Here is a 27236-nt window from a genome sequence, read left to right as displayed (position 1 = left end):
GCCATCCCACTACTGGGTATATACCAAAGGATTATAAATCATGCTGCTATAAAGACACATGCACATGTATGTTTATTGCGGCACTATTCCCAATAGCAAAGACTTGGAATCAACCCAAATGTCCATCTGTGACAGACTGGATTAAGAAAATGTGGCACATATACACCATGGAATACTATGCAGCCATAAAAAAGGATGAGTTTGCATCCTTTGTAGGGACATGGATGCAGCTGGAAACCATCATTCTTAGCAAACTATCACAAGAACAGAAAACCAAACACCACATGTTCTCACTCATAGGTGGGAACTGAAGAATGAGATCACTTGGACTCAGGAAGGGGAACATCACACACCGGGGCCTATCATGGGGAGGGGGGAGGTGGGAGGGATTGCATTGGGAGTTATACCTGATATAAATGATGAATTGATGGGTGCTGACGAGTTGATGTGTGCAGCACACCAACATGGCACAAGTGTACATATGTAACAAACCTGCACGTTATGCACATGTACCCTAGAACTTAAAGTATAATAAAAAAAAAAATGTGATTCACCATGTAAATAGAAGACCAAAAATTATATAATCATCTCAACAAATACAGAAAAAGCTTTAAGTAAAATCTACATCCTTTCATGATAAAACCCTCAATAGACTAGGCATCAAAGGAACATACTTCAAAATAATAAGGGCTATCTATGGCAAACCCACAGCCAACATAATACCTAATAGGCAAAAGCTGGAACCATTTCCCTTGAAAACTGGAACAAAACAGGGATGCCCACTTTCATCACTCCTCTTCAACATAGAACTGGAAGTCCTAGATAGAGCAAGCAAGCAAGAGAAAGAAAAGGCATCCAAATAGGAAAAGAAGAAGTCAAATTATCTCTCTTCACTGAGTTATGATTCTGTACCTAAAAAACACTAAAGACTCGTCAAAAGGCTCCCAGAGCTGATAAATGACTTTAGTAAAGTTTCTGGATATAAAATCAATGCACAAAAATCAGCAGCATTTCTATACACCAAAGTTCAAGCTGAGAGTCAAATCAAGAACACAATCCCAATTACAATAGGCACACAAAAAATGAAATATCTAGGAATGCACCGAACGAAGGAGGTGAAAGATCTCTACAAGGAGAACTATAAAACACTGCTGAAAGAAATCACAGATGATACAAACACAAGGAAAAACATTGTACACTCATGGATTGGAAAAATCAGTATTGTTAAAATTGCCTTACTGCCCAAACTAATCTACACAGTTAATACTATTACTATCAAACTACATACAACATCACTTATAACAGAATTAGAAAAAACTTTTCTAAAATTTGCATGGAATGAGAAAAGAGTCCAAATAGACAAAATAATTCTAAGCAAAAAGAACATAACTGGAGGCATCACACTACCCAACTTCAAACTATACTACAAGGCTACAGCGACCAAAACAGAAGCGTACTACTGGTACAAAAACAGACACATAGACAAATGGAACAAGATAGAGGACCTGGAAATAAAGCTGCACACTTACAACCATTTGATTTTCAACAAGTCAACAATAACAAGCAATGGGAAAAAACTCTCTATTCAATAAACGGTGCTGGAATAACTGGCTAGTCATATGCAGGAGAATGAAATAGGACCCTTATATCTCACCATGTACAAAAGATAACTCAAGATGGATTCAATAATTAAAAATAAGACCTAAAACTGTAAAAATCCTAGAAGAAAATCTAGGAAATACCCTTCTCAATATCACCCTTGGCAAAAATTCTAGGAAATACCCTTCTCAATATTACCTTTGGTAAAAATTTACGATCAAGTCTCCAAAAGCAGTTGCAACAAAAACAAAAGTTGACAAGTGGGAGCTGATTAAACTAAAGAGCTTCTGCACGGCAAAATAAACTATCAGCAGAGTAAACAGACAGACTAAGGAATGGGAAAAAATATTTGCAAACTATGCATCCAACAAAACTCTAATATCTAGAATCCATAAGGAACTTAATTCAACAAGCAAAAAACAAATAACTCTATTAAAACATGGACAAAGAACATGAACAGACACTTCTCAACAGAAGATATATATGTTGCAAACAAGTATCAAAATGCTCAACATCACATAAGTGCAAATCAAAACCACAATGAGATACCATCTCATACCAGTCACAATGGCTGTTAAGAAGACAAAAAACAAACCAACAAACAAACAAACAAAAAAAACAAAAAAAACACAGCTGTTGGCAAGGTGGTAGAGAAAAGGGAATGAAAATTAGTTCGGCCACTGTGAAAAGCAGTTTGGAGTTTCTCAGAGAACTTAAAACAGAACTACCATTTGACCTAGCAATCCCATTACTGGGTATATACTCAAAGAAAAATAGATTATTCTACCAAAAAGACAAATACACTTGTATGTTCACTGCAGCACTCTTCACAATAGCAAAGACATGGAATCAACTCAGGTGTCCATTAACAGTGGATTGGATTTAAAAAATGTGGTACACATATACTATGGAATACCATGCAGCCTTAAAAAAAGAAAATTATATCCTTTGCAGCAACATGGATGCAGCTGGAAGCCATTATCCTAAGTAACTCAACACAGGAACAGGAAATCAAATACAATATGTCTTCACTTATAAGTGAGAGCTAAACCTAAACATTGAGTATACACAGACATGAAGATGGAAATAAAATGCACTGAGTACTACTAGGAGGGAGGTCAGGAGTGGGGTGAGGGTTGAAAAATCACCTATTAGGTACTATGCTCACTACCTGGGTGATGGGATCACTCCTACACTAAACCTAAAGGGCATACAATTTGCCAGTATAAGAAATCTGTATCCCTTGAGCCTAAAATACAAGTTGAAAAAAACTCCAAAAAACCTTAGTTTAATTTTATTGCACCACTAACAAATAATTCACTCACACACACACACACACACACAAATCCTGAGTCATTTCTACAAATATGTCTCCAAATTGTTCTTACTTTTGAACCTAATTCTATTTATCTTTATTTATATCTGCCTTTCCCAATTACTCTAGTCAAATAAATATCCTTTAAATGCAGTCTTTTAATTTCTAACTGTTTTTTCTTTTATCAGGTCCTTCCTCTTATATGAGATAAATACTTATTCTATATCTGCCAAGAATCCTTTCTCTTCTGCTTCAAAGACCTATTTTAAGAAACTTTCTCACACATTATGAAGCTTCATCTGTCTCAAGAGTATTTTTCTGTCTCAGGAGTATTTTTATTAGAGAAAACAGGCAATACAAAATGAAACTTCCTTTTAGATTATTACAATCATTACATTTTAACTTAGATATTTTCTCTATATCCTGAAGTTGAGTAAAAACATGTGCAAGTATATTATTAGATGGAATTTATAATTATAAATCTAAACTTTTCATCTCTGTCTTTCTGTACTGCAGCATGAGACAATCTACAGCGTAAGTGATTTTGCAGCACATTAATCTGTTCTCTCTCCATGTCATACTTTTCTGCTATGTTGGTATTAATATTATTGCTTTAGTTAGGATAAAATCTCTCTGTGGTGTTGTGTTAGTCTGTTCTCACGCTGCTAATAAAGATATACCTGAGGCTGGGTAATTTCTAAAGGAAAGAGGTTTAATTGACTTACAGTTCCACATGGCTATGGAGGTCTCACCATCATGGCAGAAGGTTAAAGAGGAACATGTGTTACAAGGCAGCAGGCAAGAGCGCGTTGTGTATGGGAACTGCCCTTTTATAAAACCATCAGCTCTCATGAGACTTATTCACTATCATGAGAACAGCACAGGAAAAACTCTCCCCCAGTATTCAATTACCTCCTACCAGGTCCCTCCCATGACAGGTGAAAATTGTGGGAGCTATAATTCAAGATGAGATTTGGGTGGGGACACAGCCAAACCATATCATTCCACCCCGGCCCCTCCCAAATCTCATGTCCTCACATTTCAAAACCAATCATGCCTTCCCAACAGTCCCCCAAAGTCTTAACTCATTTCAGTATTAATTCAAAAGTCCACAGTCCAACATATCATCTGAGACAAGGCAAGTCCCTTCTGCCTATGAGCCATAAAATCAAAAGCAAGTTAGTTACTTCCCAGATACATTGGGGGTACAGGCATTGGGTAAATACACCATTCCAAATGGGAGAAATTGACCAAAACAAAGGGCCTACAGGCCCCATCCAAGTCCAAAATCCAATGGGGTAGTCATTAAACCTCAAAGTTCCAAAATAATCTCCTTTGACTCCATGTCTCACATGCAGGTCATGCTGATGAAAGAGGTGGGCTGCCATGGCCTTGGGTAGCTCTACCCATGGCTTTGTAGGGCACAGCCACCATCCCAGCTGCTTTCACAGGCTGGCGTTGAGTGTCTATAGCCTTTCCAGGCACACTGTGGAAGCTGTGGGTGGATCTATGATTCTAGGGTCTGGAGGACAGTGGCCCTCTTCTCACAGCTCCACTAGGCAGTGCCCCAGTGGGGATTCTGTGTGTGGGGGGGTCACATCCCACAGTTCCTTTCTGCACTGTCCTAGTAGAGGTTCATGACAGCCCTGCTCCTGCAGCAAATTGCTGCCAGGACATACAGGGGTTTCCATACATCTTCTGAAATCTAGGCAGAGGCTCCCAAACCTCAATTCTTGGTTTCTGTGCCTCCATAGGCTCAACACCATGTGGAAGCTGCCAAGGCTTAGGGCTTGCACTCTCTAAAGCAAGGGCCTGAGCTGTACCTTGGCCCTTTTTAGCCATGGCTGGAGCAGCTGGGAAGCAGGGCACCTAGTCCCTAAGCTGCACACAGCATGGGGGCCCTGGGCCCAGCTCAGGAAATCATTTTTTCTTCCTCAGGTCCTGTGATGAGAGGGGCTGCTGTGAAGGTCTTTGAAATGCCCTGGAGACGTTTTCCCCATTGTCTTGGCAATTAACATTTGGTTTCTCATTGCTTATGCAAATTTCTGCAGCTGGCAGACACGGGTTTTTCTTTTCTACTGCATCGATAGTCTGAACATTTTTCAGACTTTTATGCTCTGCTTCCCTTTTAAACATGTTCCAATTCCAAACCATGTAATTGTGAATGAATAAAACTCAATGCTTAGGAGCACCCAAGTCACCTCCTAAATGCTCTGCTGCTTAGAAATTTCTTCTGCCAGATACCCCAAATCATCTGTCTCAAGTTCAAAGTTCCACAGATCTCTAGGGAAAGGGCAAAATGCCACCAGTATCTTTGCTAAAGCTTAGCAACAGTCACTTTTGCTTCAGTTCCCAACAAGTTCCTCATCTCTATCTGAGACCACCTCAGCTTTGACTTTATTGTCCATATCACTATCAGCATTTTGGTCAAAGCCATTCAACAAGTCTCTAGAAAGTTCCAAACTTTCCCACATTTTCCTATCTCCTGAGCCCTGCAAGTATCCAGGAAGTCCCAAACTGTTTCACAGTTTCCTATCTTTTTCTGAACCCTCCAAACTGTTTCAACTTCTGCCTGTTACAGAGTTTCAAAGTCGCTTCTACACTTTCAGGTATCTTTACAGCAGCACTCTACTACCCAGTAACAATTTACTGTATTAGTCTATCCTCACACTGCTAATAAAGATACACCCAAGGCTGGGTAATATATAAAAGAAAGAGGTTTAATTGACCCACAGTTCCACATGGCTGCAGAGGCCTCACAATCATGGCACAAGACAAAGGAGGAGCAAAGGCATGTCTTATATAGTAGCAAGCAAGACAGCGCGTGTGGGGGAACTGCCCTTTTATAAAACCATGAGATCCCATGAGACTTATTTACCATCATGAGAACAGCACAGGCAAAATCTGCCCCCAAGATTCAGTTACCTCCCATCGGGTCCCTCCCATGACATGTGGGGATTATGGGAGTTACCATTTAAGATGAGATTTTGGTGGGGACATAGTCAAATCATATCAGGTGTTTCATACATGTACATTCGTGGGGAGGAGAATGGTTACAAGGTTTACTCAATGTGTCATCTTGAGCCAAATTTGAAAAAACAATAGTTAATAATGGTCATTTAATTTAAGGCTTATGATTCTTACACAGGACTGATTTTAACCTTTAAACATTACAAACATCACTTTGATAACTGATTCCAAAACTATTAAGTAATTACTAGTAAATACCCACCTGGGAAAGCATCAAAAGTAATTCTGTCTCCGGGAACAGACCCATTTGGAGGAGCCAAGATTTCAACTTTCTCTGGTGAACTAGCACACATGACCATTGCTTGAGATAATACTCCCCTCATCTTTGCAGGTTTCAGGTTACAAAGTAAAATCACCATCCGATTTTGCATCTGTATGAAATATAAACTGGTAAGTAAAGATGTACACAGATTAAGCCTAATCATATCCAGACTACATTAAGCTACATCTAATATGCTAAGTATCAAATGTTCTACTTTTGTGGATGTACCTTTGTCTTTGTGTGCCCAAAGTCTCTTATTGTTGTTATAAAGCTTTGCATAAACATGAAAAAAAAATTCCTCCAAATTGATAACACATTATGGTTGAAAGAGCAGAGGAATTTCAGTTAAAAATTTACTGAATGAATAAATAAATGAGTGAAATAGATTTGGTTGTGAATTTCAGCTGCCATTTACTAGCAATGAGAATGCATAAAGTTGACATTCCTGTTTCCTCAAAAATGAGAGAAATAATATTGAAGAGTTGTCATAAGGATTAAATCATAACATGCATATAAAGCATTTAGCCTAGCATTAGAATTAAAATGGACACATTTACACATGTGCATTTTCTTCCCTATACATTTGATCATTTCCAGAGCTATGCTACATTTATTTTTTAATTTAAAAAAAAATTGGTTGGGCATGGTGGCTCACTCCTATAATCCCAGCTTCTCGGGAAGCTGAGGCAGGCAGATTGCTCGAACCCAGTGTTTTTTTTCAAGATCAGACTGGGCAAAATGGCAAAACCCAGTCTCTACAAAAAAATAAAAAAATTCACTGGGCATGGTGGCATGTGGCTATAGTCCCAGCTACTTGGGAGGCTGAGGTGGAAGGATTGCTTGAGTCTGGAGGCTGCAATGAGCCTTGATTATGCCACCGAATTCTAGCCTGGGCAAGAGTGAGACCCTGTCTCAGGAAAAAAAAAAAAAAAAAAAAGATCATTTAACAATTCCAGCATCATGCATCATGACAACTAACATGCAGGGCTATTTCTACGACTTTTTAATGGAAGCAAACAGAAATTTCTTTAATCTTCAAATTTGAAGTGTCTTAATTTTTTTCTCCAACTAGCAAAAGTAAGAAATATAGTTATTTAAATTCTTTCAACATGTTTAAAATGAATCATACAAGAGGATTATTGCTTGAAGGAGAAAAAAAGAAGCATTCTAGATAAAAGATGGTATTATAAAATAAATGTTATATGTGAATTTACTCTGAAATACTGTGATTTTAAAAAATGAGCCTAAGAGTCAAATTTGAAATGAATTAGGGAGTCTTCATAAACAATATTTCTCTTCAAATGCTTCAAATAACTTGACAATGTCACATATATGAGAACTTAAAAGTTACAGCAAAAATGTTTAAGAGTAGCAAAAGGATTAGTTAGAAGCAATCCTTTAAGGATCTGATGATAGCTATGAACCTTTTCCCTAGAAAAATGTACAACCTACAAAATAGAGTATGTAATTTTGAGTACTAAGTGTTCCTGCTTTATAGAATGTCTACTAGTACTATCTTTTCTTTTTTTTTAACTTTTATTTTAGGTTGTATCTTGATGGGTTAGATGCAGATGTTGATAGAAATAGCTTTGCTTATGGTTGTGAATGATGGCTGCTGGAAGAGAAAAAATAGTCCACAACTTATAAGAACAGAAAAGATGAAGCCCAAATGAGGAGTTTTTCCAATTTAAGCTGGCTCAAGATCAGCTGGTTCTTTTCTCCAGGGCTCCTAACTTCATAAGGAGTTGTGAATCAGTCCTGGTCCTACGTAACATAAATATTAAAAAGTAAAAAAAGCACATGCATATGCCAAGTCTATTTCTTTTTTCCTAGATAAGAGAAACTTTACTTATCTCCTTAATTCCATCTTCCTCCCATCAATAGAGCAGCCAGAATGATCCTATTAAAATGTCAGGCTGACCAATGTTATTCTTTTGCTCTAAAATCCTACAATGGCTTTCATCTTACTCAGAAAAAATGCCAAACTCTTTACAATGATCTATAAGACATTTGGCATCCTTATCTCTGATTTCATCTCCCATAACTTTCTCAGTTATTAACCCTGCTCTATTCATATCGGCCTCCTGTTCCTTGAACATCCCAGGCATCCATCTCTCCCAGGGCTGCCTGAAATGCTCTTCAGCCAGATAAACACATGACTTGCTTTCATTTTCTTAGACCTTTACTCAAAAGTCACTTTCTTTAGGAAGTCTTCCCTGGGCACTTTATATAAAATATCAATATCATCCTGGCTTTGATACTTACTAGATTCTTTCCCTATTTGATTTTTCTCTTGGCACTTATCACTATTTAACATACTAAATATTTACTTATGCCTCGGTAATATTTCTGACTCCCTTATACGAATGTGAACTTCAAAAAGGCAGGGCTATTTTTAAAAATATGTTTGCTGCTTGGGTGTGATGGTTCACACCTGTAATCCCAGCATTTTGGGAGGCAAAGGCAGGCGGATCATCTGAGGTCAGGAGTTCGAGACCAGGCTGGTCAACACAGTGAAATCCCGTCTCCAATAAAAATACAAAAAATTAGCCGGGCATGGTGGGCTACTTAGCAGGTTAAGGCAGGAGAATTGCTTGAATCCGGGAGGCAGGCAGTGGTTGTAGTGAGCTGAGATTGCCCCACTGCACTCCAGCCTAGGTGACAGAGTGAGACTCTGTCTCAAAAAAAAAAAAAAGAAAAAAAAGTTTATCTATCTCTGTATTTTCATTTGTTTCTGTATCCTTTACTTAGGTGCTTAATAAATACTTGCAGCTATAAATATAATTGAATGAACACAGCGATTTGTTCAAGTTCACAAAACCAAGAAGCAGCAGAGTAGCAATAAACAAAGGCAGAACTATCTTAATGTTGAAATCCATATTCTTTGCAATATCTCCGAAGCACCATGGGACAGAGGAAATAGGTAGATGATTCAAATCACTATAGAAGACATCTAGAAAGAGGACATTTAAAACTATTACTGCCTTTGATTCTTTCCACTGTTACTAGATTTTTTAAAAACCACTTATTTCTTCAAGAAAGTAAATATGGTATTCAAAAGTAAAGAAAAAGGAAGAAAGTAAACCTTTGTTGAGGAGGTTTGAAAGCTTATAAGAAAAAAAGAGCAACAGTTAGAAAACACTGCTCTGAAGGGTATCATCATGGAGTATCAATTTGCTTTTAAAACGGTTATCACGCAAGGTTATCCTTCATAAAATATACCATCAATACTTTTCACATATTCCAAATACCCAGCTCTAATTTCACTATATAAAGAATTAAATTTTAAATAGGGAATAATATTATATAAACTGTAACCATGGTTTGTTTTCTGAAGTTACACGAAAGCACAGTTCCCAGTGCTAAACTCACCAGAAGAAAGGAAAAGTGGAGATACTCTAACCTCCTATCAGTTTCTTTTATGAAACACTTAAAACCCAAACTTCACTGGCTCAGATAATTATCATTAGAGACCTAAAAGAAATGAGCTTGTTAAGTAGGAAACAGAAGCAATCACTTCCTTGTACTCTTGATGATAGGTCAATATTGATCTATTACCTGTACCGTGTTCCAGCAATGCTGAAATTAGAGAGCCAAAACAAAAGCCCAGGCCAGGGATCAAAACTACAATTTTGATGCACTTCTGATACAACTGTCTACCAAATAAGTAAAGGAAATGAGTAAGGAACCCTAGACAGAAAAAACAAGTAACACTCTTGCTTTTTTGAGACATGGTAAAAAAAAGATACTTGAGTCTCTCCTTAACCTTCCATAAGTATAACACTAGCAGAAAAGTAAAGATAAACACCAAATAATCGCAACTGACCTTGCACCTCAACTATGGAATGGTTGAAACTGTGTTAAAGAGTCTAACTTCCACCTAAAGTAATGCTATCCATTACTAAGTGTTAACCCATTTCTGTCTTAAGAAAACAGCAGGGGGATGGGAAGGGTGGGGGTGGGGCTTAGTTCTGAATTAAGAAACAAGACATCAGGATCTTCATGTAAAATTCCATGTGTAAGTATTTTATGAAATACTATGAAAGATAAACTGAAACTTTTTGGGATTGCATTCTTTCCTTGGCCCAGCAGTTTGTAATTTATGACCTTGGTCATATGCATGGCTCTATAAACTACACAGTACCTGTAGTTAGAAGCTTCATGACTAACTCCACCTTGAATGGTAAACAGTAAAGCTGAACAGTATAGGGATTAAAGATAATCGGCCTTCGAGTGAGATGAATAAGTGTGTGTGTGTGTATATATATATAAAATGAGTATGTGTATATATATAATGAGTGTGTATATATATATAATGACTGTATATATATATATATAATGACTGTATATATATATATCTCTATAGATAGAAATATATAACTTAGTTCACTTTCCTAAATGTCATCTGTAAATGGGGATGATACTACTGAGAGTTGTATATAGTAAGAAATAAAATAGCATGTGAAAAAAATTTATCTATTAAGTACTTCTAACATAACAGACATCATAATTATTTTTATCACTGTTTCATCATGGAATTTTATCATCCCTTGCTTTTTAAAATCATGTATTATAAACCCAGAAAGCATAAATCTAAAAGTATGAGAACAAGTTTTATTTCTCTAAAACCCAAAAAATACTTTCATGCTTGAGGAAAAATGAGGAGAGGGGATCATGGAGATTGAATTTGCAATTTTTAATAGTATTCTTCTATTTGTTAAAAATGGGATGTTTTGTATTTTGTTGTTAGATTTTACATATATAGTATATATATAAAACTATAGTTTTTTAATGCAAAATACAAAAGTAAAAATATTTTAAAAACAGAGAAAATAATACACCTTTTCTTCTTCCTATCCTTATACATTATATCTTAATTTACAGATTTTTACAGGTTTTTGGTGGTTTTATGCTTTTTTTGTGGAATTAACCACATTCAAACTAATTGACTGAACTAATTAACAATGGCACATGTTGTATGGTACACAAAATTATAATGGAAAGATAATCAAGAAAGAGGGAATGAAAATGTTGAATGTACACAACAGGAATTTCAGTTGTACGGATTACCTGTTCAAGAGGAACATGATTCACCAAGCCACTGACAACTGTCCTTGGGGCTATTTCTCCAACATCTACTTCTTCTACATACAAAGAATCTGCATCAGGGTGTTTTCTGGCAGTTATGATACAACCAATTCGAAGATCCAGACGGGAAACATCTATTGGCTTAGAGTCGGCACTTCCAGCTACTGATTGCTGTTTTTTCTCCTTCTTCTCTCCTAAAAAGTATTTATGAATGGGTAAACATCAGAAATAAAACCAAACAAAAAAACACTATGAAAACTCCATGGTATCAATATTGAAGAGCTTAAAAGGAAAAAACAAAAGAATGTTTATCTTCTACCTTCACTTAAATAATAACAAAGAAAAAAATTATCCAAGTCATAAAATCTTGAATCCTATTTTAGCTATTTCTCTGTTGTATTTCTATTTGAAGACATGGTGTGAGGTTGGCAAACTATGGCTCATGGGACAAATCCAGCCTGTTGCCTGTTTTCATAAATAAAGTTTTACTGGAAGACAACCATATTCATTCATTTAAATATCATCTATGGGTACTTTTGCAACGGGGCAAAGTTGAGTAGTTGTGACAAAGGCTTTAGGCAGAAAAAGTTTGCCTTTCCCTGAAACAGGACAATAGAGAAACCTCTAAAAACTTTTACTATGACTCTTTGGAAGGTGATAAATACTTTACTTAGAAAGAACACCACAATCAGTACCCAAATGACAGAATGAACTACAGTGGAATACAATTTCACTGATAAAATATTTTCCTCCTCACTATATACACTAATAAGCATATAATTAATTTCTCCATTTCTTAGATTTCTCTGAAGATGTATTAGGATTTCAGGGTTATCCATAGTAACTATTTAAGCAGATAAGAATATTTTATTCTGATTATGTTTTCATAATTACATTTTTATTTATTTGTTGATAATGTATCTCTTACTAACGCATGATTATTTTAGCTACTGAGTTAATTGTAACCTGCAAAGAGGACTCATATTCTTTAGGTTTACAATTAGCTTTTCTGGCCCCCAAAAAGTAAAACCAAAATAAAACCTTATTTACCTTTGAATCGAAAGTATAAAGATGAGCTGTTGTAGCCTGGAAGCATTCTTTCTCAAGTATAGATTTATTTAATCTTTCAACATATATTTACTGAGTGCTATGACACTGGAAATAGTAAGATGGGCAGTCCATATTGTCAAGGCACTCAGAATCTCTTTTAAAGAACACAGACATGTATACGTATAATGAATATGCGATAAACATGACATACACAAAGAAATATAAAAACTCAGTGAAGAATAATTATGCATGAAGCAGGAAAGGAGGATTCTGTGTAAAGGTATTCATAATTCATACAACAATAAGTTCACCAAAGAGAGGATGGAACTAACTTAAAATACTGGCCAATTTTTAATCTCATTAGCAAGTTTTTAAAAAATTCCATTTTCCATAAAGAAATTAGCAAAAGTTTTTTAAATGGTAAAAATCCAAATTATACAGAAAAATATGTACAATAAAATTACCAGAATATACCAAAAATCTTAATATTTTTGTGTGATAAAGTATATGCATTTACTTAAAAAATACTGTAGTATAACAATATATCTATATTTGTATATATTTTAAAACTCTACTTCCTAGGCATTTGAAATACTTTCATCAGGAATTCCCATTCTAGAAATGATTGCAAATATTAAAATCTATACCAAGATCTTTGTTAATTATCATAAGGAATTTCGGAAATATTTCACTGACAAATGAGTGATGCTCAATTAAGATATGTGGCAGTCTGGCTGGGCATGGTGGCTCACGCCTATAATCCCAGCACTTTGGGAGGCTGAGGCGGGTGGATCACCCGCGATCAGGGGTTCGAGACCAGCCTGACCAATATGGTGAACCCCTGTCTCTATTAAAAAGACAAAAATTAGCCAGGTGTGGTTGTACTCCAGCCTAGGTGACAGAGCGAGACTCCGTCTCAAAAAAAAAAAAAAAAAAAAAAGAAAAGAAAAAAGATACGTAGCAGTCTGGAAAGATTATATGGGCACCACAGCCCTTGCATGAGCAGAATCTGGCAGTCCTAGCTAGCAGCTAAACACCGATGGAACAGCCTTCTATAACCAGCATTGTCTAATATGGTAGCTGCCAGCCACATAGGTTATTTCAATTTCAATTTAAAATTATTTTAATTAGAAATTCAGTTTAGTCATACTACCCACATTTCAAATCTTTAATGACCACATGTGGCCATTGGTTACCATGTTGGATAATGCAGATATAGAGTATTTCCATTATCACAGAAAGCTGCATTGGACAGAAGTGTTCTAATCCTATAACTCCATTTGTTCTTGTGGTCCTGTGTGCTCCCTCTTCTATCAAAGGAGAGCCTTGTTGCCTTCTCTAACTAGAAGACTGATTAATCCTGAATCAGAACAGTGCACCCTCCTTAGAGAAGAGAATATGGATTCCACTAAGTTTGCAAGAACAGGTTATATAGTTGTTTTGTGTCTACTTCTTAACATATTTTATAAACTAGAAGAATTAGTCCGACTCGCTTTCATTATAATCATACCACCTAGTGGTGAAGTTATATAGCAGAGGCTGTACAGCCCCTACCTACTTCTAACTAAGAGGTTACTGATGTTTGCCAAACGAACTGGCAAGTGATTTAGAGGCTAAATTGGCTTGGGTTAGTTCATAAATCCCTCTGTCATGTATATTTTCCAAAAAAAAAAGTAAATAAGTTTTTTAAAGTATAATGAGAGATATTCATAGTTATTTATAAAGGCACCTTTTCAGACATATCTGAGGAAAGGAAGTCAGATTTATAAATAGAATAAATAACTTTAGCAGCAAGGTTAAAAACAAACTAGAAAAGATGAGGCTTTAATATTAATTCAGATGAAAGACGGTGAAAACCTGAACTAAGGTAGGACCTAACGAAAGGAAAGAGCAGAGCTGGGGTCTATGTATGTTTTGGGGACAGGAATAATAGAATTTGTTGGTTAATTAGATACGAAGAATGGGGAATAGAGACAGGTTAAGGTTGATGACTAGATTTCAAGGGCTGTTGCCTAGGTGGATGGTGACATTTCTATCTACTTTAGTTCTCATGGATTCCTGAAATCTTAGTTCACACAGTCTGCTTTGACTGGTGGAATGTTCTTTTCCTATCTTCACAACTGGTCCTAAGCCAGTTTCCTATCTCTGACTTCTCTCAAACCATGCTACAAACAGATACCAAAATTCAGCCATACCAAACTACATACGGGTTTCTATACTTAATGTTTACTGTCTTATCTTTTAACTTATGCCAGTCCCTCTGCCTAAAATGCCACGTTTACCCCGTTAATCTGGTCAATATTCACACACCATTTAGGACCCAGCTTGTATGTTCCAATATCATATTGTTCCTAATTTTATCCTAGCTCATGAAAGTTGAACTTTATTTTTGATACTATTATTATCATCATTATCAAAATATGACATTTTCTGATAATCCAGTCAAGAGCTAAACATGCTTAAAGGTCAAAAATACCTTTTTTTTCAATTTTCTCTTTTGCTTTCTTTTCGTCTCCTGTTCCTCCTTTGATCTGTTCTTTGGTACCAGAAGATACAGTTGTTACTGGTGTAGACTGTACCACATTTTCAGAAACCATAGAATTAGCTTGAAGTGGAGTACCAGATGGAAATGGTATTTGCTTCACTGAGACAGAAAATGAAATAATGTCATTCATATTAAATCAATAAATATGATAAAAAATATGAAATTGTGAACCATACATAGGAACTCTTTTTAAATGAAAAATTCACTGTATATGGCTATCAAATATCCACTGTCTGAGACTATAAAATGGCTGCCAAAAAAGTAAGCATATTTTAGCCATTATTGAGGTATCAAAGAATAAAGGCATGATTCCCATTGATTTTTAATAATTACTAAACTAAGAAATCTGCAGATAAGAACAACAGCTAACATGTATTATGAACTTACTATGTCCCAAACACTTTTCAAAATGCTTTATATGAATTAACTCATGTAATTCTCATACTCTAAGAAGTAGGTTCTATTCATGCCCCCATTTTATTGATAAATCTGTCATTCAGAAGTTATGAAGTTGTCCAAGTTGCCTGGATACAGATTCTTACTTCTTTCCTCACTGTTAGTGTGACTGGCCAACTTCTTAACTTCTGGATTACTCATTTTCTATATTTAATTACCTCCATTTTGAATTTCTGCCTGAATTAGCTCTTGTTTCAGTTCTTCAATTTCTTTCTTCAGTTTAGCATTTTCAACTCGAAGTTTCTTCTCTTCCCTCAAAGTTGCCTGCAAAACTAGGATCAAGAACATCTAGTTAAAATACATTTTTAAAAAAGGTTTTGTATGAATATTATTTGAAAAGAAGATAGCCAGTATAACTAAAGCTAGGATAATACTAGCTCTAGTGTAACCAAATGTTTGGCCAGTGCCTTTATGCCAGTTTAGTATTTATTAAAACAACATGATATTTAAGAGAGAGAGAAAGGGAAAGAAAATATATGAAACAAGAGTAAAACAGAAAGACTTTGTTTATGAATCATTTTCCTCTTATTAAGATGCTAAGATCAAATTAACACCTTTTCAGCATTGCAGCTATAATAAAGGGCAATGATAAATAACTTAAGAAGTTGGCACAAAAGTGTCACTATGTGGCCAGGCGCAGTGGCTTATGCCTGTAATCCCATAATCCCAGCACTTTCAGAGGCAAGAGGATCACTTGAGCCCAGTAGTTTGAGACCAGCCTGGGCAACATGGCAAAACCCCATCTCTACAACAAATACAAAAAGTAGCTGGGGGTTGTGGTACATTCCTGTGGTTCCAGCTACTCAGGAAGCTGAGGTGGGAGGACTGATTGAGCCTTGGAGGTTGAGACTGCAGTGTGAGCTGAGATAGTGTCACTGTACTCCATCCTGGGTAACAGAGCAAGACCCTGTCTCAAAAAAATTTAAAACAATAAAAAATAAAATGTCAATAACAGATACTGAAAAAAAGAAAAGCATTATATTAAATTATACATATATTTTTTAAAAAAGTCTGAGATGTTACCACACAAGCAAAAACTATTCTCATGTCTTTCCTTTTAGTCATTACCTTTTAAAAGAAGCTGAATATTGCTAAAGTCTGAATTAAGCTAATCAAACATTCAATGAGTGAAATAACTCAAGGATTTGCTCAAAATATAATGTATATGTTAAAGGTATGCAATGGGGCAACAAAAATATAAGAGAAAAATAATGGTTCTCAGTGGGGTTGGTACTGCTTTGTAGGTAGGATTTTGAAAATCTGTAAGATTATTTTTGATTGTTAGTACTGGCATTTATTGGGCAGAGGCCAAGAATGCCAGATGTCCTGCAGTATGCTGGATACTCCTGCAAAATGAAGAACTGTTTCACATTCTGCAGAACTTTCTAGTGGCCTATTATAAATTTGCATAGGTAAAAATCCTATTAACAATTATTTGAGCCTAGATTTTAACTATTCTTTATGTATAAACACAAAGTATTTTTCAGCATGCTTATTATATCCTAAATTTTCTATGAATCAAGTACCACATAAATCAAGAGTAGACTGTACCTTGTTTTATTCAAAGTATTATCTAATCAATCACTCACCATTTTGAATAAATCATCTACATCACTATCTGCTTCTGGTATCTGAGATACCTACACAAAGGCAGTCTGACTCTACACCTATACTAGTTGGCATTGTACGTATTGCATTCTTGATGATTCCTTGTATGTGAATCATGTGGCATGTGACCCTCTTACACTGCCATTAGTGGTATAATCCTGCTGAAGTATTACTTACTGAAATACATATTATTGTTACTACTACTTATACCTTTCTTTTTATTTCTCTTCTCTGTTATATATAGGATTAAGATATGTTTTAAAATTATATATAGGTAGGTTATTTTTCTAGGAAATGTTTTCCTTAGAGGATATTAACAGAGATTTTATAAAGCATTTATTCTAAATTGGGAGCAATTTGACCAAAAACTACCAGCATAGGCGACCAAAAACTACCAGCATAGGCTACCAAAGAATAATATAAAGGTGAAGAATACGTAGAAAGATTTTCAAACTGGCAAAACTAAAATGCTCGTCAAGATGCTATGAAATGGCCACCTATAGAAGACAAAATTCAATTTATAACATATATTAGATTCTACAAGCAATGACCATGTCCAATCTCTTCATCTTATTAATAAAAAGAGAGTAAGAATTTTAAGAAAAATAATTTGAAAATCTCGAGAAACATTATTAAAAAAGAAACAAATAAAGTGGTATGGTAAAATTAGAAAAAAATTGATAATGTTTCTGGAGAGTAAATACAGGTTTTTGTAAGCCATTAGCTTATAAAATGTAGGAAAGTATTTATTTCTACTAGTGACAGCAAAAAATTTTGAAAATTCTATTCTGACATTGACTATTGAGAACAAAATACATTTAAACAAAAAAAACCAAAGTCAACTGAAGTCCTGAAGGTAGAGGTTCAGGTTTGATATTTTTCTACATATAACAGAAACTTCTAAGTAAAACTTAAATAACTTATGTGGTAAACATTATTATTTCTCCGTCAATGTATGAATTCATTTTAAGTATCTCCTTAAAAATTTTAAATTTTCTTACTTGCTTTCTCCTTAAGTAGAGAAACTTGCTGCTTAAGATATTCAATGATTTGATCTGCCTCTGCACCCTTCTGCTCCAGTCTCTTCAGAACAGCATCATTATTTGCCATTTTTGCCAAGAGACGGCAGAAAATCCTAGATGAAAAAATAAAAGTCATAAATTACACTGTGAAAAGAATAAATTTATACTATAGGACATTATGAAAAAGCAGTCTGAAAGGAAAAACATTTTCTACTGTAATAGATAAATATGTTAGAAAAATATGTTTCCTATGGAGAGCAACAAGCCAAACAAATAGCAGAAATGCTAAGTAGAGTAATTCCTGAATCTATTTAGAAGAGGAAATATAGTTTGTTGCTAAATGCAGAAAACAGGTTATTTAGCCACATTTAAGGTTGAAAGGTTTTAAAGAAAGCTTCAGGTACACTAAGAGATAAGAATAACAATAATCTTAACTATATTAAGGAGAACTACACCTTTGTTCCAAAGTAAAGAGTTGCTGATTTCATTCCTTTTATATTTCTATATACTGGATCTTTCTACTGTGTATTCACTTAGGTACAATTTTCAAGAAAAAAATGTCAATTAGGAAAGACAAATATTAAAAGAAAAAAATCAACAATTAAGAAAATATTAATCATATGCTTGTTCAGATATAATGTCAACATACACCATTGTCTTTATTTTAAAAACTAGAATTTTATTTTTATAATAAATTCAGAGAAATTTTTAAAAAATACTATCAAGGTACAGAAAAATGTATTCAATAAACATTCTGAGATTAATTCACCATGTTAAAGTTTAAACTGCCACATATTAAAAAAATAATCACACTGACAATGGAGAGGGTTGTTAGTAATACTATGAACTGTTCTTTTCTACCTGATTTAACAAGAATTTATAATTCAAGGCATAACAATGATATAAGCATTGCTGAAATAATTCTCACTTTAAATGAATGAAGCAGCACTCAATATTAATGGTGAAATTTTGAATAAAAAGTAGATAAGACACATAATAACAGATTGTTTGAAAATTTCAAATTATTATATAATATCAATCTTATATAAAAAATATTCTGAAAAGCCACAATAAACTGCCTGGTATTTATTTTTGAGGTGACTGTCTAGACCTGTTGGCTCATTTTTGAGCATTAGTCTATACTTAAATATCAGCTAAGATACTAGTTTTCTAGTTTTTTTCTTAATTTTGAAATTTGAATAAGATGATTTGAGCTATATCTTTTCAAAATGTATTTTTCTAAAATGTACCACTAATTCACATTCATTTTAGTATTATTCATCAAAGATGTCTTGGCTAGAGATGTAAAAGTTGCCAATTCTGCCTAATCAGATACTCATTATTGTTTGTGACAGCTACATTTCACCTATTGAGTATATTTCATCATTACTTATGTTAGACTAAAGTAGAAAGACGTTAAAAACTAAAGAAATGCTGTAACTAAGGATACTAACATTCAGAAGAGCATAGTTTTGTTTTTTTTTTTTACTTTAACTTTCTTCATATATCCATTTTTATTAAGATATTTTCTCTACAATTCTGGCTTTGCAAACGTTTAAGTAACAACATGGTATTCTGTGTTCATTTTGGTAAAAATGGCAGAGTTTAAAAGGTGGTATCTTCATTAGAATTTTTGTGCTTTTTTGGTCGGTATTTTTCCAAACTGTTAAAATAATAGTCCATATAGAATAATGCTCATAAATAAGCCAACAGTTCTAGACAGTCACTTCAAAAGTAAATACTCACCAAGTTGCTGAAACTCATGTTCTGACTCATACAAAAACATTAAAAAAATCTTCTAGGACTAACAGTAATTTGGAAAATAGAAATAATAAATCCAGCCTAAGAGAAAAAAATACAATTTTACTGAGTGGACAAATTTGTTAACTATTTGCAAAATATAATTGGAATAATAATGAGTCACATAAAATATGACTTTATAATATATATTGAAGAACAAGCGTAAGTTTAGGAAAGAGAATATCATGTTTCAAAATACAGATATACAAATGAACTAAACACTAAACACACATATGCAACTACTAAGAAGAGACAATGTGAGAAAAAGAAGTGATAAAACTTTTTTTTGAGACAGAGTCTTGTTTCTCGCCCAGGCTGGAGTGCAGTGCCATGATCTTGGCTCACTGCAACCTCCACCTCCTGGGTTCAAGCTATTCTCCTGCCTTAGACTCCCAAATAGCCGGGATTACAGATACCTGCCACCTGGCTAATTGTTGAATTTTTAGTAGAGATAGGGTTTCATCATGTGCCAGGCTGGTCTCAAAATCCTGACCTCGCTCAACTGATCTGCCTGCCTCGGCTTCCCAAGGTGCTGGGATTATAGGTGTGAGCTACTGCGCTGGTGCCCAGCCTCTACTTCTTCTCCAGTCCTACACAACAGGTTATCTGGAAATATTATTCATGATGCCAACATTAAAAATGTCTCATCTCGTGAAATCTAAAAATATTTCACTTCTAGTTATGTCTGTGTCTTAACAGAACTTTTCTCAAATGCTAAAAGTCATTTGCTGTCTTTAGAACAGAAGCTCTGGAAACAGGTTTTCTAATACTTGTTGATTAATTTTCATTTAAATTTTTAAAAAATATAAGTTGGGTGCATACGTTTATGTTAATGTTTTCTAGCAACATGCAGATAATGATCACTAGCATTGGCAAAGGAACATAGGTTTTTTTCAGAGTGTTCATAAACAAGCCTTAGGTCAATCATATACCTAGGCTGTGTGACCTTGGTAAAATTATCTAAATTTTCTATACTTCATTTTCTTAATTTATAAAATTACTTGTACCTGATTTCACCTCCTACTTCCTTGTCACCTCCTTTCAGGGCTCCTTTTTCTTTATCTGTCCCATTAATGACGCTGTTCTTCAGGGTTTGGTCTTAACTGCTAATCTTTTCTAGAGATCACAAACTAGCCTGACAGAGTTCAGGGATATCTTTCTTTTCCAGGGCTAATAGTGTTGGAAATAACTGATGTGAATGTCTTTAAGTAAGACAGACAGACACTTTATGACTCCCTGTTGTCTGCCATTTATATTACCTGCCAGGTTCCTAAAATAAGTTCATGACCCGAACTTTATACTCGCTGATTTTGTGTCATGTGCTGGGTTTATAGTAGAGAATAAAAATAAACATGTTCTTTGAACTAACTAAGCTTTCAGACAAATGGGGGAAACACAGTTGAAGACATATTTTAAAATAATGTTACGCTTAGGGCACAGCGATAGCTTAACAACAATACTGCTTAAAGCTCAAACAAATCTTTTACCATTCAACCCAGTACGCATTTCATTAATCTCTATGCCAATTACTCCCCTGTGATTTTTCAATTTTACACTGAATATAAGTAAACCTTCAAAATTTTAAATCCTCAGAGTTTCTAATATGCTAATATGTATAAGGTTTCTCACAGATGATAATAACAACTACATATATTTGTAAAACATGTACTATGGCTGGCTAAATGCTTTACACAAGTCAACTGCGAATATTGTTATAATCTCCATTATACAGAGAAGAAAACTTGAATTAAAATTAATTTGCCTCAAGTAATACTTAGTAAATCAGGACTGAAACTCAGGTCTGTCTGATGTTGCAGTTAGCTCTTTTAATGCTCTAGCTATAATTTCTCTAAAGGATATAATTACAAAGCATTTTCCAGTATATTTCATGACAGAATCCTAACCCAGGAATACCTATTAACATTTATTTGAACTAGTATTCTCTAAAACAGTTTGGGAAATGCTGGCTTAAGTCTCTGGACTAAAAAAAAAAAAAAAATCAAGACTGTGAGATTAAAATAGATATAATAATTACATGCACAGTAATTGAAAATATAAAACATTTATGAAGAGAAAAGCACAGAAAATAGTAGACCAAGTACGTTAACTGTGTTTGATTGGTGAGAATCAAGACCTTTTCTTTTTCCTGTACTAAATTAAAATGGTAATAATGCATTTTTTACACCAAAAACTTTTGAAACATATTATCAAAATCATTCTGCCCCTTCACATTAATTTTGTCCTTCTCAATGTTAATTATCATATTTCATCAAAGCTAAAAAGCCATTCATCATACGATGCCTCTAATGCAGAATCTCAAATACTGTACATGAATTTATAGTACATATTAATCATTAAAATATACACACAAAAGATGATTTTTGAGATTCTGAGATCTTCATGATCATTTTTCTTCACTCAGCAATTTCCTCAGGAGTCCTCCCCACCCCACCTACATTATCTGCAATCTCTTTTCAAAAGCCAACTCTCTGTCCTATGATGACAACATTAGGAATCAAACATAAGTCAGTTACTACTTTGAAATCAAAGTTTTACAAGCAGATTTTTAATTTTGGAATTCCTATGCTATATAGGAACTCTACATAAATTTGAAAGCATCTCTACTCAAAACCTCCAATTACAGTTTTTCAGAAATACAGTAGGTAAAAATTTACATTTTTGTTGGAAGCTTTAAATACTATATTTCAAGAAATCTAAAATGCCATCAATTGTAAAATGGCTTCAATTCCAAGAAGCTCTATTATTTTATGTACCATTATGAAAAAAAAAAACACTATTGAATCAACTGACCCAATGCTTTCTTATCACTTAGACATATCCACATTATTTATTAAAAGACTTCTTTTACATTTAACCCTGGATTTTTATCTTGTATCACCCTTTTGTTTTCCCTCATACACAGTAACTTTTCATTCTAATGCTGATCATAATCTTCTAAATGATCTTTAAAAGGGAAATTAAACTCAACAAACTATATGCCAACACTGCACATATAACTCAACTGAAATAATGACAAGATTAAGTTACCACTAAGTGTGTGTAAGTGTGGGCAATGACAAATATCTCACAACTGCCAATCTGTCTACAGTGATTTAAAGATGTAAACAATTTAAAATTTAAAAATACATATTTCAGAGATGTATGTATGAGAAAAATGTGTATATCAGAATTGATAGACTATAGTAATTTTAATCATTTTTCCTTTCTTCTCCTTCCTTCATTCCTCTTCTTGCCTTCCAACTTCTTTCCCTGATTTGCTACACAATCTAGTTACTGGATATCTAAGAATGTTATAGTATACATAAAATACCCCACACTGAAAGAATGTCCCTATTATAGTGTTAAGCAATGTGGTACCTTTTAGAACTAGGTGAAAATTCCTGCTAGGATTTAAATCATATGTGTCAAAAGTCAGAATTTAATAAAGATAAGAAAATTAAATACACTGAGAACAATGCACCTAAAGACACTCAAAATATGTAAGTGCAGCAACCAGCAGTAATTCCACAGGTCTTTTATCAACCTTTGCCAAAACCTATAAAAAGAATATCTAAAATTGCTTTTTTATGAAAGTTCCTATTTATTCTTGTTTTCCTTACCAGAGAGCCTGCTTTCCGCTTACTGATGAGAACACAGGGGGTCCTGGGTAAAGAGTCCATAAAATTTAAAAAGGCGTATGCCTTGGCCTCCCATGACCCTCTTACCTCAAAATAAGGCCATCTTTTACCTGGTTCAGATTTGCAGACTAGGTCCATTAGACACCTTGTCATTAAATACCTATAATGTACCCTAATCTTTGCAATCTTGACAGATATTATTTTCATTTTACAGACAGATCCAGGAAAATTACATGATTTATCGGAATCCCTTCAAGTATCACAGAGCAAAGCCATGATTTCACTTGTGTTTGCCACTCTGAAACTCACACTGGAATTCATTTTTAAAGTGTCCTTCAAAGTCTAATTAAATAAAATTAACTCTGTCATCTATAATACTCTTACATATTCAAATTAAGTGCATCAAGCATATCACTGGCCATTTCTTACCACCCATAGTCAAACCACCACTATGCTTCCTTTGGATTATTGCAACACTCTCCTTATTGGTCTCTTTTCTCCTACCACGCCATCCTCTGTGTATTTTCCTTTATGAGTGACCCTCTTAAAAGGAAGTCAGATCCCATCATTCTACTGCTCAAAACCCTCCAAAGTCCTATTTCATTTAGAATAAAAGTTAGATGTCCTCAAGATCTTCATGACTTGCTCGCCTTGATTTTATCTCCAGTGAAGGACTAAACCCTTTACTCAACTCTGACCTACAGGCTTCCTTGCTATTCTAGCAGGTTTCTGCTTCATGACCTTTGCAATGGCTGGTCCCTCCGTCTGACTGCACTTCCCCAAGATATTCGCATGGTTACATCTCCCACTTCTGTCAGCCCTTTACTTCAAAGTTATCTTTTCAGCAAGACCTTCCTGTGTCACTCTATGACCTTCTTCCCTTCTTTGTATTTCTCTTCAGGACTATCACGACCTAAAATACAGCATGTTTCTAATTACTTTGCTTAGTATGTGCCTTCCTCACTAAAATGTGAGCTACAAGTAGACAAAGATTTCTGTCTGTCTTGTTCACTGCCCTTCACCTAACGCCTAGAACGGTGCCTGGAATAGAGTGGGGGCTTAATAACTATTCGCTGAATGAATAAATTCCCGTCTTCACCCTTCTCTCTCCCAAAGCACCCAAGTCCTTTGAAACACACATTCACCTAACAGTAAATACGCTTAGGGATCGATATTTTTCGGTAGCATTCTTAACTTAGCCCTGCATCCCATTTCTCAAACGTGGCTCCTTTAGAAGGAGGTCTCAAGCTCTTTCCTGTTTCCTCAGACCAGGGCTGATCCTGGTGCGAACTGACTACCCGTTAGCAACCGCAGGCCAGGTCCTCTCTCCTGGAGGCAAGTTACAGAAGGAAGACCCCTGCGATCGCAATCTGCGATCCCCAAGTGAGTGACCCTCCACGACGTCACTCACATGAAGCGGTGGCCAGGGGTTCCGAGAAAGCCACAGCAGGAAGCATGTAGGGACAACCACCCGAACACTCTAGCAGTGAGAAAGGACCCAATGAGGTGTCTTTGCTGAACGCCTGAGTGTTCTACAGATTCAACCGTCAATTCTTTCTTCCTCTTCCTGTGCTCAGTTCCATTAACCTTCCACACCACGCTCCTCGTCTTCTGTTCCCTCACCCAGGATTTCCAATCGCCCCCTCGTCCCCCGGCACCTCTTTCTCTCTCGCTATGTTTCGAGTCCAGTTTGGGCAAGGGGCAGGACGCCACAAGTCGGGGGTCTTTCCTCAGTATTGGGTCGCGGTGGCTGTGAGGGCAGAAGAAAAGGCCAGGACGAGGGGAGGGGGGAGGGCAAAAAGCTGGGATCTGTGATTGGGCAAGGCCAGGCTCGCGGTCCTTGCCGGGTTCCGCAAAGGGAACCTTAGCTGACTCGGCTGGCTTGCGAAGGGCAACCTCTGAGCTCCCGGCGTTCCAGGAGCGGCCTCTTTTGTAGGAGCACCTGAAATGCAGCGTCTAGTGCACTAAGCCGTAGCGGCAGCACCAGGCACAGCGACTGCGCTGTGGCCCTGTGTAGAAGCTCCATCCCCCTTGTCTTTGTGTTTGCCTGCGTCCCCAGACTCAGAGGCAGGTATTTGGGTAATCCAGTTTTCCGTGTCGTAGTGGGTGGGGTCTGTGGGAGGTAGAGGACTATCGGGAGCAGTGAGTGGCCCCGCATGTCTTCAGAAGAGATAAGAGAACCAAGCTGTGGGGCTGCTTGCTGATGGGTACTGTCTCCATCCCTAGCTACCCGCCTTTCCTGTGTATCAGGTTCACCTGAGTCCTTTGGGAACCGTAGGCTTAGCAGTCGCTCTGTCACTGCCTCAAAGGAAGGCTAAAGGAGGAGGTTAGAGAATCTAGAATCTGCCCCTCCATTACTCACCATAGAGGCAGAATTTTGCTTTGGTTTGTTTCTGGCCCTCGAGGTTTAGTCAATTGTCGAAGTGTAACACCCTCTTGATCAGCAGGAGAACGTGAAGCAGTGGAAGGAAGTTACTTGAAGATTGTCAGTGGCTGCTTTTCAAGGTCCCCTGTCCTGGTTTCTATCTATTTGGGACGAAAAAAAAAAAAAATTCTCTCCCTCTTGAGAGAATGTATATATAAAATAAATGAATTAGTATCATTTTCCTGTAGAAGAAATGTGAAACTTTTGTTCATGATAAAATCAACATCTTTTGCCCTATTTTTTTTTTTACTTTCTCTCCCCATTCGAGTCATGTAACTATAAGTTCTTTGAGGGCAGAGATTCTGACTTGTTCATTATCCTTTGCCCACCAGCTGGAAAAACAACCGACTTAAAATAGGGGCTTCAAAATGTTTGTTGAATGAATTAATGTTCAAGCCCAATTGCTTGCACTGTTGTTTCCCTCATCTAATCTCTCCCCTCTGCGTTTTGTTTGTTCTTTTCCCCCAGTAGTTTTCTTCCACTCACCAGGTGTAAGCAAATGTCTGTGTGTGCATTTTTGTGTGTGAGCCTTTTTATGTACAGCCATCTAAGAGGTAGTGAAAAAAGAACACTGATGAAATCTTTTATGTTAATTAGTGTTTTATCTTTTTCGATCATTGTGTTTTATTTGGTTATTTTATTTTCAGCTAAGTGATAAAGACATCTGATTGAAAATTAAATAGTTGGCAGGGCGCGGTGACTCACGTCTGTAATCCCAGCACTTTGGGAGGTTGAGGCGAGTGCATCACCTGAGGTCAGGAGTTCAAGATCAGCCTGGCCAAGATGGTGAAACCCCGTCTCTACTAAAAATACAAAAATTAGCGGGGCGTGGTGGTGGGCGCCGGTAATCCCAGCTACTCCGGAGGCTGAGGCAGAGAATCGCTTGAACCCGGGAGGTGGAAGGCTGCAGTGGGCCGAGATCATGCCACTGCACTCCAGCCTGGATGACAGCGTGAGACTCCGTCTCAAAAAAAAAAAAAAAAGTATAGCATAGTAGGATTGAGTAATAAGGTACAACTGTGTCACCTGTCCTATTCTCAGTACTGTTCTTCAAAGATAACCACCTTTAACCATTTTTAGGTCTGTAGGTTAAATAATAAGTTAAACCGTTAATTCTTTTTGTTGACTTCTTGAGATAGCCCTAAGTTAAACTGCTAATTCTTTTTCTGTTGACTTCTTGAAATAGCCCACACCATTCACAATCTCTCTTCTCTGAATTTGGGAATAGTCATAATCATAATTTTTGGCTTTCGTATTGGTTACTTTATAATTCAAAATAATATACGTAAACTACTTTTTTCACGTCAACTTTTGAAAATGTATTTGTCTCCTTGTTTGGTAAAATGAGAAAAGTAGTGATTCTACCTTTTTCTTTATCACCTCAGAAACTACATTTAT

The 27236-nt window shown here is 35.9% G+C and overlaps 2 protein-coding genes across 6 annotated transcripts in view; one reads left to right on the top strand and one right to left on the bottom strand.

Moving 5' to 3' along the window:
* The window catches only part of AIMP1 (aminoacyl tRNA synthetase complex interacting multifunctional protein 1), a 36217-nt gene extending 11034 nt beyond the window's left edge, over window positions 1–25183 (bottom strand). The window contains exons 1-7 of one of the 4 annotated variants that reach the window (XM_033214935.1): window positions 24825–24916; window positions 24251–24326; window positions 17955–18088; window positions 15504–15617; window positions 14821–14988; window positions 11277–11488; window positions 6147–6315 (exon numbers count right to left, since the gene is read on the bottom strand). In XM_033214935.1, coding sequence (XP_033070826.1) covers window positions 6147–6315; window positions 11277–11488; window positions 14821–14988; window positions 15504–15617; window positions 17955–18063 — 772 coding nt within the window. In that variant the 5' untranslated portion in view covers window positions 18064–18088; window positions 24251–24326; window positions 24825–24916. Of the gene's footprint in view, window positions 1–6146; window positions 6316–11276; window positions 11489–14820; window positions 14989–15503; window positions 15618–17954; window positions 18089–24250; window positions 24327–24608; window positions 24805–24824; window positions 24972–25071 lie in introns of those variants that run through there. The other 3 variants (XM_033214936.1, XM_033214933.1, XM_033214932.1) reach the window with 3 other exon arrangements.
* Window positions 25179–27236, top strand: part of TBCK (TBC1 domain containing kinase) — a 261067-nt gene continuing 259009 nt past the window's right edge. For both annotated transcript variants that reach the window (XM_033214929.1, XM_033214931.1), the window contains exon 1: window positions 25179–25480. The gene's annotated coding sequence lies outside the window, so the exon portion shown is untranslated. The remainder of the gene's footprint in view (window positions 25481–27236) is intronic.

The sequence above is a fragment of the Trachypithecus francoisi genome, unplaced genomic scaffold (assembly GCF_009764315.1).
Source record: "Trachypithecus francoisi isolate TF-2019V2 unplaced genomic scaffold, Tfra_2.0 Lachesis_group1, whole genome shotgun sequence".
NCBI classification, from domain to species: domain Eukaryota; kingdom Metazoa; phylum Chordata; class Mammalia; order Primates; family Cercopithecidae; genus Trachypithecus; species Trachypithecus francoisi.
This window is presented reverse-complemented; position numbering and strand designations above follow the sequence as displayed.